This window comes from Dromaius novaehollandiae, chromosome 18, assembly GCF_036370855.1.
Source record: "Dromaius novaehollandiae isolate bDroNov1 chromosome 18, bDroNov1.hap1, whole genome shotgun sequence".
NCBI lineage: Eukaryota > Metazoa > Chordata > Aves > Casuariiformes > Dromaiidae > Dromaius > Dromaius novaehollandiae.
This window is the reverse complement of record NC_088115.1, coordinates 15,191,926-15,205,716: the sequence shown is the minus strand read 5'-3', so window position 1 is coordinate 15,205,716 and position 13,791 is coordinate 15,191,926. Positions and strand designations below refer to the sequence as shown.

At 55.5% G+C, this 13,791-nt stretch overlaps 1 protein-coding gene across 3 annotated transcripts in view; it reads left to right on the top strand.

Annotated features, from left to right (window-relative positions):
- The window catches only part of SLC39A11 (solute carrier family 39 member 11), a 101,670-nt gene that overhangs the window by 71,930 nt on the left and 15,949 nt on the right, over positions 1 to 13,791 (top strand). For all 3 annotated transcript variants that reach the window (XM_064522806.1, XM_064522805.1, XM_026112469.2), the window contains exon 7: positions 4,011 to 4,080. In XM_064522806.1, coding sequence (XP_064378876.1) covers positions 4,011 to 4,080 — 70 coding nt within the window. The remainder of the gene's footprint in view (positions 1 to 4,010; positions 4,081 to 13,791) is intronic.

Here is a 13,791-nt window from a genome sequence, read left to right as displayed (position 1 = left end):
CAGGGGAAACGGGGCGCTGACGGAGGAGTCTGCACTGCCTTGTTTTGCCCGGCGTGTGTCCGGGTTCGGGTCCGAGCACTGCAGGCGGGTTTTCTTTTCCTTGGTGGAGGTGGCTCCGCTGCATCGTTTCCACCCAGCAGATAGCGGGGAGCCCGTCCCCGTCCCCCGTCAACGCCGTCGGCAGCCTGTGGCACTGCGAAGTGACTCCGGTTTGGACCTTGCTCCCCCGTACTGGTGTGCAGGGTGTGGTATATGGGGGCCCTGTGGCTGTAGGGTTTTGCTCTGGGCACCGTAACCTGCTAGATGATGTGAGACGCGCTGTAGCTGCCGGGTGTTGACAGCCGGAGTCCCTGTAGTGGCCCTTCAGCGCGGTTATGCTTTGCAGTTTGAGGCTTTTCTTTTTCTTGGAGAACAAGCAAAGATGGAAACATATCTTTGCAAATAGCAGTGCAAACCGAGAGGTTTGTAGCTGGTCCTTCAAGTAGCACAGATTAGTTTATGATCCCTAGGTAATGCCTTTTCAGGATAAAATGTCTTGAATTCTAAAGCCAAGGAAGCCCAAGAGAGGCAAAATCCCCCTTTTTAGGTTAAGCAGAAGCATTTTCTTGACAGTGGCTGAGATTAGTTGTATTTTTCTGTCTTTGTTCTGCAACTCTGCTGAGAGGTGCCAGGTTCACACAGCAGCCCGGGACCGTTGCAGCCCGTTAACGAAGGCCGGCAGCCCCGGACGAGCTCGGCTTTTCTGCCGGGATGGGGCTGGTGGGGTTGTCCCCCGCTCTGGAGACGGGCCACGCGCAGTGGGAGAGTGCTCCTTGCCTTTCCCCAGGCTCTGTTTTCCCAGAACTGGGTATTTCCCGAGTTCAGCGCTCCCGTGTCAGGGCTGGATTGAAACTGCAGGATGTGTTGGAAAATTACCGCTGGGAGATGGGTACAAGAGCAATTGCAGAAACCTTATTTCTCCAGGAAATCCAGCCGAATGGGTGGTGTTAAAAGCCCGATTGTGCCAAGATGAGCTGCCCTGGGTTGTTTATTTTTCAAGCTGACACCCGAGTCTCCAGCGGAGCAATGGGACGAGTTCTCCCGTGTCGCTCCGCAGTGACCTGGTGTCCCAGGCATCCATCCGCAGGACCTCCGGTACGTCCTGTCCGTACGCGGGTGACGTGGAAACGTGGACCTTTCTCCCTTTGTGTCCTGTCCATCCTGGCGCGTAGCCGCTGGGGCTCTGCGGCTGGAGTGGGTGCAGAACAGCCGGGAGAGGGGCTGCGCGGACCGCTGAGCTTGCCGCGAGCTTTGGGCGTGGAGGTGCTGGCAGCGAGCTCCTTGTTTGTTTGCTACGTAAATCTTTGTGTATTTGCAAATCGGAGCGGTGCTGAGGTTTGGCATCCTCTTTAGAAGAGGCTGAATGTGTGTTTTTAAAGCGGTGAAGCTACCGTGTGATCTTGGCAGGCCTTTCGAAATGAAATATTTGAAGCAGATCGCTGCAGCGGGCTGAGTGGCTCATATAATATCTATCATATATAATCGGAGGCTTCCCAAACGGCCTGGATTCCCCATGTGAAGTCGGGAGCCGAAGAGCCTGGGGCTGCCGCCGGGCGCTGCCCTGTCCCTCTGCTCTCGCCTGGACCCTGCCACAGCTTCCACCGGCGGCTGCCTCTCCCTCTCCAGCCAGGCACTTTCCTACGCACCATCTGTTGATTTTTAATTTCCCATAATTTGCTTCCATGTATGTGCAGTTTGTACTTTCATTAATTGTGCTGCTGAGTTTCTCATTCCCTGAGAGCGCTTTGCAGCGCGTTGTGATTTCGCCCCTCTCTCCAGACTCTTTCTGTCTTTTACACAAATCAGCACTTGGAAAAAGATCTTTTGGCAAGAGCAGTGCCAGACCTGCTTGTGCAGCGCTTCGTAACGTCCTCATAGCCGTGCTAAGCGTAGCCATTAAGGGTCTTTAAAAAGATCCCCCCCTTCTTCCCTCCCAAAGTTTGCTTAGCTGCCTGCCCCGCTGGGCGGATGCGAAGCAGAGATGCGCAGGGCCCTTCACCGTCCGCAGGTGCAAACCCTGTGCAAGCGACAGCCATCCGTCACCGCCGTTCGTGCCCGCGGATCTTCCAGGCAGCGTGTTCCCGCGGCACCGCGCGCGAGCGTGCAGTCCGCCTCCGGCACTGCCCAGCGTGTCTTGGGTTGCAGCGACTTTGCTAGGTTGAGTTATCGCCCAGTCCTGGTATTTTAGGGGCAATTAGGAGTTTCCCGTCCCTGTGAGCTGGTGTTTAGGGTAGATTCCCGATCTGCTTTTCTCTGCCTCCAGCCTAAGCCTTGGCACGAAGCGCAGATCCGAGCTCGGAGGAGTCGCAGAGGGTGTTTCAACTTCTCCATGCTCAGCTTCGAACATAGGATGCAAACGCCGTAACCACAGGAGTTAGTGCTGCTTTTTATAGTGCGTTTCCAAGGCAACTGGAAATGTAGAAGACCACAAACACACGAGGCTCTGTGCTTCGGAGACCTTATCCTTGCGTGTGCAGGCACACGCGTTCGGTGGCGTTTTCAACCTGTTTGAATGCTCATCTGAACGGTCCCCCCGTCCCCTTGCGGGACTGCCAGCGTGGGCTGCGTGGGTAGTTGCCGCCTTTGAAAGCTGGAAAATCCACTCCAGCATCAAGCTACACAAACAAGTTTGCTTTTGTTCCTTAAATGTTTTTCCCCTGCCTTGCTTGGAGGGGAGCGATGCCGGCAGAGCCCTTACAAAAACAAAAAGTGGATTTTCCACAAAAGAAAAGGTAGCGGTGCTTTGACACTTTCTCAATACGAGATATTTTCTGGAAGGAGCTGCTCTGGCAATGGGAGGGTGTGAGGAGTTTGAGGAGAGCGGAGAGGTGGGACGGGAGCTGGGCCGATCGGGGCGATGTCCTTGAGCCCCTGGGAGGAAGCAGCGGCAAATCTGAGCTCCCCTGCGCCTGGTGCGACGCCGGAGGGGCTCCACCGGAGAGTGGCTGGTTTTCGTGGGGGGATTTGTGTGATAAACTGCAATCTGAAAGAACCTACAAGGTGGGCATTTTTCCTCCCTCTGTTTCCGTGTTGTCTGTGCCCAGCACAACGTTAGGACGGATCGGAGAAGATGGGATTTGGTTCCCGCAGACTCGCTGTGGCTGCAGGAGAGGCCGACGGCGCAGTAGGGCGTAAGGAAACTTGCCCCTGTCAATGATGGGATTTCGTCTGTGATTATTTTCCGTGGAGCCGGTCTTGGTGTGTCATGGAGGCTGGGTTTCCTTCGGGTTTTAAGGTGTTCGTAAGGACATTGTGCCAGGAATTGGGTGGAGGAGACCAGAGATTCGGGAGGTGGCATTGCCGGGGTCTGGTCCTGGCTTAGCTCAGCCTTAGCTGGCGTTTGGCCCTGCTGCAGATCTCCCCCGCGGCGCTGGTTGGTGGTGGGCTTTGAAAAGGCGACTTTCTGCAGAGAGACTTGCTGAGCCTGAATCCTTTTTAACAGACTCTGGTGTTTCACGCTGCTACATCCCTTATTAAAAGAGCGTTTAAGCTCTTGGGAGCTGTGATCTTTCCCCTCCAATGTATTCTCTAATAACTATAGAAATCTCTCCTCTGTGTGTTAGCTTCCCAAGAAACCACGGCGCTATTTGGGATTCTCGGTGAGGAGCACTCAGCGGCACTCCAGCGCGTGGCAATGCCTCGCGTTACACGTGCGCGTATTTATAACGGAGGGCAAAGCTGCTGCGTGCACAGAGCGCTTCCCGTTGCAACGCTGCTGCTCCCATCTCTGGGGCCACAAACACACCTTGCCGCGGTGTGCAAGCACATTGTCACTAAAATAGAGTAATCCTAGGGATTTCCAAAGAGCTAAGACTATAATTAGAAGGGTAACAACTGCATCCAGAGCCTTGCTTTCATATTCCTGCCAGTCCTTGCCCCCCTCGGGCGCAGGGAAGGGGACGGGATCAGCCTGTCGAGCTGCAGGGTTGTTGCAGGATTTGAACTTAATGTTTTTCTCCCTCCTGTTTCAGAGGGTCTGGCGGTTGGAGTTGGATTTGGGGCTGTTGGAAAATCAGCGTCGGCAACGTTTCAGAGCGCCAGGTAAGCTCCAAGAACGTTTCTGCTCCGTGTGCTTTCCTCTCCTGGAAGTTGTCTCCCTGTGCGACACCACCACCGCTACAGCACAGCTGGAGATGCAGCCAAGGAAATTCTTACCGCTGTTGAATTTTACTATCGGTTGTGCTCGTTGGCCATGGAAAGTTAGTTTCTGTCCGGTTTCTGAGGCTGTCCTGCGTTTCTGCGTCGGCTGGACGGAGCCGAGGTGCCCGGTGGGAGCGGGACGGCATGCGCTGGCTCCTGGCGCTGCTGCGGGCAGCCTGGGGTCCGCGCGGATGCCTGATCTCCTCCCGGCCGTCGCCGGCGTGTCTTCGGCGCTGATGGGTTTGACGTGACAAGGCTGAAACCCCCCTGCTCCTCCTTGTCGGCACCTTTCCTCGCGACGTGGCTTGGAGCTTTTCCGCCATCGCGCCGGTGCGCAGCCTTGGTCCCTCCTGCGGCCGCGGGACGAGGGCAGGGAAGTTCCTCGAGGAGGGACCTGGGGGAGGCACGGCCGAGCGGTCACCGCGTCGTTGCACTTGGGGCACGAGTGAGACGGTCTCCAGAGCCTGCCCGCCTCCGAAACGCGAAGCCTGGGCGTGCTCCTCGCCCTGCTCCTTCCCGGTGCCTCCTCGCGCCCGTCCTGCGCTGAGCCAGGCGCGGTTCCCGCAGGCCCCCGCCGCTCAGTAAGCCGCGTGCCGAGCCGCTGGGCTTCGCGGCCCCGCTTCCCGGCCTCCGCGATGAGCCCGTGCCACGCCGTCATCTCTCCCTGCAAGCTCTCATTTTTACCCTGCGTTCGTCCTTCGGAGAAACACTGAGATTTTCCACGAAAGCATCTCCAAAGTGTGAGAGCAGCTGCCGGAGCGCTTGCAAAGCGTGCGCCGGCTTCTCCTCTCCCTGTCGAGCAGAGCTGCCTCTGCTTGATTTTTCCTCTCCCCCCATCCTTGCCGTGGGTTTCGGAGCAGCAGTGGGGGCTTGCGGGGGGGATCTGCTCCAGGGAGGCTGCGGGAGCCTGCAAATCGGAGCGAGTCGGGTGGATTTTGGGTGGCTGGTGGAAGCTGCGCCGGTGGGAAAAGGCCGGCAGAGCCGTCAAATCCTCGGCCCTCTGCTCAAGCAGCTCAGCGCGGTCTGTTCCTCTTTCGTGAGTGTTTGTGCACAGCACAACCTGCAAAATTGCTTTAGTAATATGTAGAGAGCGCAAATTGCATGAGCTGCTGGAAGAAGCCTCTTTAATTGGTGGCAATAAAGACCCGCAGACTTGCGGGCGTCTCTGCAGATCTGCTTGCGGGGCTCAGCAGCCTCCAGCCGGGGCTTGGATTTTCACAGCACCGACGTGCCTGCACGTTACCACGCAAAATGCTTTGTGCTTCTCTCCAGGACAGATGTGAACGCGGGGCGTTAGTTCAGCTGCTCCAAATTGCTGGTGATTCTGTGCTTTGGAGGTGTTTTCGCACCAAGCAGCAGCGAAGGCTGTGCTTTCTGCAGGGATAAAAGCTGGAGCAATCCTGCTGCTTCCCCCAGCTCGAGCTGGAGCTTCTCGGCTGATCGGGGCGATTACTAAAGAAACGGGAGCCGGGGAGAAGCCTGAGTCCGCTGTGGCTCGGGGACGGAGCCGCTGGCAGTGCTGGGCGGCCGGCTGGAAAGGCAGGCAAGCGCGGCCAGGATAATTGACATGCTGTTAGCAAATCCATTTATTTTTGTGTTTGAATTGTGCACCCGAGACTTGCTGACCACCGAGCAGTGCTGTATTTGCTCTTTGTTTACTAGACCCCCATTGTTATTTATACAGTTTGGGAACGCACAGTGAAATGTTTGGGAACACACAGTGAAATGTTTGGGAACGCACAGTGAAATACGCTTCCCAGCCCTTGTGCATCAGTGATAAAAGCACAGTTGTGCGTTAACTGCCCTGTTATTGCTGGACGATCTGCGGGGCCCCGGGACGCGTTTTGGCGTTGCCTGCAGCCCTCGCTTCTCGCAGGGCGCGAGCTGTGTTTGCAAGGACCCTGCAAAGCAGCAGAAGCTGTAACGGCCCCCGGTGAAGCGCGGTGTAGGCTGTGCAGGTGTTACAGCCCCGGCTGATGGGGATAACGCTGGTGGTACGGGCTCGCTCTGAACATGCTACTCCAGGCGCGTTGATTACAGCAGATACAGTCCAGATTTGCGACGAGAGCAGCACAAAACACCAGCCATAGAAACTGCCTTTCTCTAACCTTTTGAAATAAAAGGCTCTTCATGAAGCCTGTAGAGACTCTAGAGATGCTCTAACAAAAGGACTTTTTTTCATCAGCTGCTCAGTAAAAGCTAAGAAGCCAGAAGCAGCTGGTTCTTTCTCTGTATTTACAACAGCATTAATCATGTTAGATGAAAGGTGGAATCTGTACCATGAAAATACCAATGCAAATTTAGTCAGCTGCAAAGGGAGACAAAATAACTTCATTGCCATCCATCTGCCTATCATTGTCATCTGCAGGCAGAACAAAGATGGCTTAATGCAGCCGCTCCGCAAATCTATTTGGGAACGTCCAAGAGTTGGGATTTAAGTTCTTGCTGGCTCTTGGCAGAGCGAGCGGTGTGGCATCCCGTCGCCCACTGGGAACTGGAGGGCAGCGGGGCAACGGGAAAGCGGGATGGACAAAGTGAGGCGGGAGAAAGATCTTCTGACCCTGCTTTTTCCAACTGTGGAAACTGCAGTTTTTCCTCTGTGATGAGGTCACATAAGTGAGCAACCTGTTCAGGTTCTGGAGATCTGTGTATGTACTTGGTAGCATTGGACACAATGGAGCTCTTGTCTGTCTGCCCCTTTTTAGGGTAATGATTTTAACTTTTTCTCGTTGCTATGGGATGCTAAAACGCCGCGTCCCTCCCCGCGCGCGTGCGGGAGCAGGGTCTGTTAGCACCTGGGTTTGTTGCCCGGGGCGGAGCAGAGCGGGAGCCTGCGGCAGGTCCATCTCCCCGGCCTGGCTTTCCGCCCGGATCGCTGGGGCACGTTGATCGTTCTGTTCCAGAGCTTTAGTTTAACCACCGAGTGTGCCGGGTCGTTACGGGCCTGCTCTGAAAACGTAGTTACATAGCTGGTTTGTACTTAAAAAAAATAGCAGTGGGATTGCATTTGATTTGAGCTCATGCGAGAAATGAAGTCAAATCTTTTGACGCATCTGAAAGGGAAATTGCTCCTTGGTCAGCCCCAGCCGTTAGGGGACATGACAGTCATGATCCTCCTCTTGCCCGTTATTTTAATTTAGCGTTTAACTGAAAAAGACGCGTGACTCAGTTTACCTCCTCCGTTCTGCTTTGCTTCCCCCAGGTGTGAGTAACTTAATACCGTGCTGAGCTGCCGCTGAGACGAGCCGCCTTTCGGGAGGGTTTGTGAGCTCAGACTTGGGGCGGTGGGGAAGTACTGACGACCTCTCGCACGAGCTCGGACCAACGGCTCGGGATGCCCGTGCGTGGCCCGGGGCTGTTTCCGGAGCTGTTTCCGGAGCTGGTGCCAACCAGAGCACCCTCCGTGCCGCGCTGCGCTCGACCGACGGGTGCTGCTGCTCCAGGGCCTTGCTGCCTGCATCGCCCAGGCGCTGGCTGGCCGCGTTTCTCCCAGGGCACCGAGCTCTCTGCAGGCTCCTGCATTCGTTTCGGCTCGCTCCGGAGCTGTGGTGAAGCGCAGACCCGCGGGGTGGTTTTGGGGCTGTGGGCAGGGCAGATGAGGAGTGTTTTTGCAGGGAGGCAATTACAAGCCGAGGAGGAGTGCCGGCTCCGCTGTGAGCCGTGGCCAGGTCCCACGAGCGATGTCTGCACGTTGCAACCAGCTGAGTTGCCGCAACCTGGTGTGTCCTGGAGCAGCTGATGGTCTCGGTGTTAAGCAGGACCCTGCGTGCCCCGACCATCCCTCCCAGCCCCACGGGGCTCCCTTCCCTGCTGCCCATCCCTCGCGTGCTAAAGCAGTGCTCCGGCGGCCGCGGGAGCATCCCGCTGCAGGAGCATCGCGGCCGCGGGAGCATCCCGCTGCAGGAGCATCCCACCGCGGGAGCATCCTGCTGCAGGAGCATCGTGGCCACAGGAGCATCCCAACGCGGGAGCATCCCAACGCGGGAGCATCCCGCCGCCGGCCCAGCCTCTGCCCGCGCCCTCCGCGTTTCTTTGCTGCCACCGGGTGTGCAGACTCCGTTCCTGCGTCTCGCGCTTCGCCGCTTTTGCTGCTTTTTCCTGGCAAAGGAGCCGTGCCAGGACTCACCCCCCCGTTATGGCTCTTTGTCTGGGGATTTTTTATTTTTTGTTCATTGCTTGCTGGGGGGGTGGGGGGGGCCTTTTTTATGCCGCTGTGGAGCGAGCAGAAAACTGCAGTAAAAAGCTGGGCCCTGCAATTTTGCTTTTAACTGGAAAAAGGTCTGGAAATGTCTTTAAAGCGTGGACCCCCTGGCCAGGAGGCGGCTGCTGGAGCCAGAGCTTCACCTCCAGCAGCGCGGAGAGGCCAGGGCTGATGGCAAAAGCATCACGGTTCCTGCAGAGAGGTCGCGTCTGCGTGGTGAGCGGTGGCTGAGCTTAATTTGGGGGTAGGAGGGAACCTGTTACACAGTCAGCTGGGCATTTTCTCCTGATGGTCATGTGCAACCCTGTAAGTGCTTTGCTCAGAGGTTTTCCCACCACCATCCTTGGAGAAGGCCTAGACAACACGATAGTCTGTGGGAACCTCTTCTGCTGTCCTGCTAAGGCGTTTCTTTGGGCTTCGCATCGCCAGCATGGGGAGCTCCCAAACTGAGACAGCCACCGCTTCCCTTTGCGATCCTCCCCGAAAGCCAGCCCTCGCCTGCGCCGTGCCGGGGATGGTCCCGCTGTGTGCGGCGTCGGTGGAAGCTGCTGCCGTGCTCTGGCCTCCGCTCTTTGGTGAGATGCCGTGGAGGTCTGACCCTGGGAGATGCGATGCTCGCTGCCGTCACAGCCCGTTGGCTAAAAGCGACGGGCGATTTACTGGCTAACGCGTGCAGCTCAGCCTGGCCGAGCTCTTTGCTGTGGAGCTGTGGAGCCCGTGGGTGAAAGGGGCTCCTACCGCGGAATAATTTCCATGCGCATGTGATATGCCTTAAGAAGCAGCGTTGCTGGCTCCACCTAAAATGCAGGTGCACTTGGGCTTTCCTCTCAAGTCCTTGTGTTACAGATGTTGTACCTGTGCGGGTGTAACTTCTGAGCGTTCAATTTTGAAACCTCAATATTATTTTAATATAGTTTGTGTGTATAATCTTTAAAATACGATAAAAGGTGATTATGAAGGCAGGAAAATCAAGCTCATAGCTACTGGGAAATGCTGGGAACAGGATTGCCTGTGTGCTTTTTGATGGGATCTCTGTTAGGGGATGCTGGGAACAGTGGACTTCGCCTGGGTGCCGTCTTTCCTCTTCCCCCCGGTTCATCCCGGCTCCCTGCCCTTCCGCTTCCCCGCTCCGTCAGGAACGCGCTGGCGGAGGTGCGCGGATGCCGTGGCCTCCCGGGAAGGACGGACCCCGGGTGGCTCAGCGCGTGTTCTTCGGGTGCTGGTAATTGGGGAGCTCTGCTCGAAAGTTTGTCAGCGATGGTTCGATTTCAGTTTGGGGCAGGGCTGGGCTGATGGGGTTATTTTGCACTCTTCCTCCCCAAAAGCGTTGTGCATTTTTATGTTTAAATCCACCTCTTAGTGAGGCAGAAATCCCCGCTGACTGCCACGAAAGCGGAGCACCGGGATCTCCCTGGCGACCGATGGACTAACACAGTGTTGGAAGCAAAGGAGGGTCCGGAGGGGAAGGCGCGGGCGGGAGAGCCATCCCGATCCGGCGGGAGAGCCGTCCCGATCCGGCGGCACCGCGCTGCCCCGCTCCCGCCCGACGCTAGGTGGAAACAGCGGCGTTCCCGCAGCCCCCGTCCCCGGCCGCGCTCGCTTCCAGCCGGCTCTGCAGAAAGCTCACCCAGCTCCCGAATCCAGACTCCCGAACTCCAGTTTTCACTGGCAAAATCCGCAGCGGGGGGCTGCTCTTTCTGCCGCAGGGACTGGGTGCAAAAGAGTGTTAAAATAAGTGAAAGCAGCATAAAGCTAAATGCAGTAGGTTGCTTTGAGCAGGTGGTATATATAAAGGACTAAAAGCTTAAAAATTACAATGAAATATTTTGTTAAGCCGTGTGTGGTCTGGCCACCTGGTCGTCCCAGGATGCCGCTGATGCGAGTAATTTAGGAAGACTGAAAATGCTGCGTGCGCGTGGGCAGGCTCGTGGCAGAGCTCTGTCTTAGGCAGCTCTGTGCCCGGCCGCGAGCGGCCGGCGACTTTGCGATGCTCCTGGCTTTGCTGCCCTGGTGAAACGGGCCCACGCGGATGGGCTCGGCGTTTGCTATATTGCTGCTCCTGCTTTTTTCTCGTTTAAACCCTAATCTCAGTGCCTGAGTCCTCCTCCGAATTTCGGCAACGCCAGGGCACTCGAATCACACTTAAGATTTGTTGCTTGCCCTTCTGCAAGCAGCAGATAACACCGAGGAGCCACAGCATTAAAAAGAGGTAGGTTTGGGTTTTTCCAAGGGTTTGAGCGCTGCTAACTGCCGATGCTGTCCCCGGTGTGACGAAGGGGAAAGTGCATGTTTTGCTGGTGCGATGTTTAACTCGGGCTCGCCGTCCCCGAGCGCAGCTCGAGCCGCAAAACGCCTGCCGCGAGCGTTGCCCGGCCGGGAAGGCAGCCGCCTGCTCGGGCATCCCCGGACGCGGGGAGCTGGCGAGCGCGCGTGGGAGCCCTGCGAACAGACGTATTTTCTCCCCGCGGACGACGGTGGCGGCACAATGGTCCCCATTCACCCGCCCTCGGGCCGGGAGCGCTGGCCCCGCTCCCCTGCGCCGTGCCCGCAGATCGCTTCCTGTCCAGCTCTGGTCAAACAGACAGAAAAGAGGCTTCGAGATGACAGGCAGACTTTGACGATGGCTTGGAAAATATTATTTCATGGGACAGCCTGTGCCTCCCACGCTGCGTCTCAGGCTGGGGGAGGAAAAAAAAAAAGGCTGAGGCTTGATTAATGTACGGAGATTGAAACCAGGCAAAAATTTTGTACTGTGTTTTCTCTGAATGAATGGGAATCATTGTGGTCTGAGAGACAGCAGAAGACGCGCTCTGCACCTCTCGCTCCCCCGCGTGCTCGTGCACACGCGGCCTCTGTCTCGTCCTCGTGGTAGGTCCCCAGCGGAGCTTACAGAAAAGTTCCTTGGTGGGATCAGACGCTGGGGTTGCAGCCTCGCTCCCGACCTCCTTATCGGGTCGAGGACGTGCACGGAAACCCCTGATGGAGAAAAAGCACCTCCTGATGCTGCGCGAGGTGGGGCTGGGTGGGGAATTCCACGTTCCCCGAGGTCGGAGACAAATCCTTGTTCCTCAGCCAGACTGCTCTTTTCTGAGGCGTAACTCAGAGCCTAACTGTGCCTCTGGCCGCAGAACAAAATTGCTGGAAGATGGTTATTAAGCACCTTTTAATTAACCTTCCCTGAAGGTGTGTGTTTGTTATTAAGTTAACTAGCCAGGTAGGTTTCTTGAGGGTAACTTTTCCTGAATGGTAAATATTTTTCCTCGCTGCTCTGCAGAGCAGGGCTGGCAGATTTTGCAGCGCTCACAGCGCAGGAGAAGCACAAGCTCTCCAAAGTGGCAGCAGGGGAGAAAATCAAGGTCCGTTTTCAACGCTGAGGGTGTTTGGGAGCTGTGGGAGCCCTGGCTACGCCATACCTACCAGCAACAGTGCTCCCCTTCATCCAGGGGCGCGATACGGGTGCATGGGCGAAGGGTGCTCCCAGGGTGCTGGCTGGCCCGGAGAGCTGGCACCGGCGCACGCAGCGAGAAGGCTGGTCCCGTGGATCCTGTTACAGCCCGGACAGACTGCCTTCGAGTCGTGCTGAGCTCCTGGGGCGCTTTGGCTAGAGCATGAGAAAGCGGTCTGCAAGGTTTTGGTGATCCGCAGAGTATGTCATCGTGCCGAATGCTGTGAGCCCCTGTAAATATAAGAGCACCCGTTTCTGCATCCCCTGAGCAATTGTCTGGGTGGTGCACGTGAATGGGTTTTGGCCCTTCGGATGCTGCATTTCTCATCATGGCTAATTAACCTCAGCAGTGACGGCAGGAGAGCTTCTGCTCTGCACCTCGGGCGAAGCTGGTGCTGTGCCAGACGGCTCCGGTCAGATCAGCAGAGCTGGCGGTCTGCAAGAGGAGAGGAGGCTCCTATTAGCTCTGCAGGCAGCAACAGTGTCCTTTCGACCGAGACCTCATGTGGAGTACCGATGTCCCAAATCCCATGCACGAATATGCAGACTGGCATTTAAGAACAAATGCACAATTTATGCAGAAGAACAGATCTCGGTGCCAGATTAAATGAGACTGGATGTTTGGGAAGTGCTTTCCTCTTTACTTTACTGGAGTGCAGAGTTTCTCAATGGAAAATACTGGTTTGACTTTAGAGGGACAGATACCCTACACTTATGCTGATGAAGCAGCAGAGCTGATAATCGTGTGCACTTCTGCCTGCAAAATCCTTGTAATTCTCTCTTCATCCTTAATAAAACAGTGTTTTATTGTAAACAGATACTAAACTACTTCTTGGTCATTAGAAAAAGGAAGTGGGATAGCTAGAAACTGAAGTCTGTCTGGAAAGCAAGACAAGGCAAGCTTGAAAACGCTTTACTCCTAGGAGATCTGTTTACAAATATGTGCAGAAATGTATTATGCAGTGTTTCTCCTTTTGGTTGCTGCTCTCGGAGCATTTCACAGGAGCTTTTGTGATCTTGGATTGAATTTCTCAGTTTCTGTTTGAAACTTTAGCAGATGCTGCTAAACTTCTTCGAAACCCTTAATTTGCAAAGTAGGTGAGATCTCACAAAGTGGCCTTGAGTGTGAGGCCAAACCAAGGGTTGCTGTAGCCTGGAGAGTGTGATATCCTCCTCTCTTATTCTTTATCCTGGATAAACAGACTTTTGCCACTGATAAATTGAAGCCGTGCCAGATGATGATTTGGCTTAATCCTGTATCCAAGAAAAATTGTTATTGGGAAGTGAGCGAAATCTTTATGAACAGTTAAATCAGTATGAAAACAAACACAACAACATGTTCAGCCTCTTATGAAGCAGCTCTGGAGCTACCTACGGCTTCATGCTATCTCCAGTGGCCGGGTCTACAATGGAGAAATCTGCACATGCACTCAGGGGAGAAAAATGCAGTGGAAAACCTGCGTGGCCTGCAGTGTTTTTACTGAACTGCCTTCAAAGCTACCAGATGTTCTCCACACCAGGAAACGCTTGTTCTGCTGTAGTGCCTGGATGGTCGATCGACCTCCGGACAGACCTGAGCAAAGCTGGCCTCAGCAACCCGAGTTAGCTCGTGTCTATCTGCAGGTAATTTGAGCATTGCAGAAGGTCGGACTGCCTCAGCTTGGGCTAGTCCTCGGGCTGAGCCGGTCCTTCTGGTTACGCTTTGTGCAGCGCTTGGAAGGTGAGTCTTGGGTGTTGCTGCTCTTTGTTGCTTCGTCTCTGATGTGGAGATACCCAGGCAGAGCGCAAAGACTCTGCTTTCCAATCCTTGGATCTGGACCAGAGCAGAAATGTTTTACTCATCCCCCAGAAATCTGGTAGCTGGATTTGGTCACAGTGATTCCGGTTGCTGGAGACTGGATTTGGGGCGCATTAAAATTTATGGAAGAAACTCACCCAGTTTAAACCAGGCCCCTGGAGTCCAGCA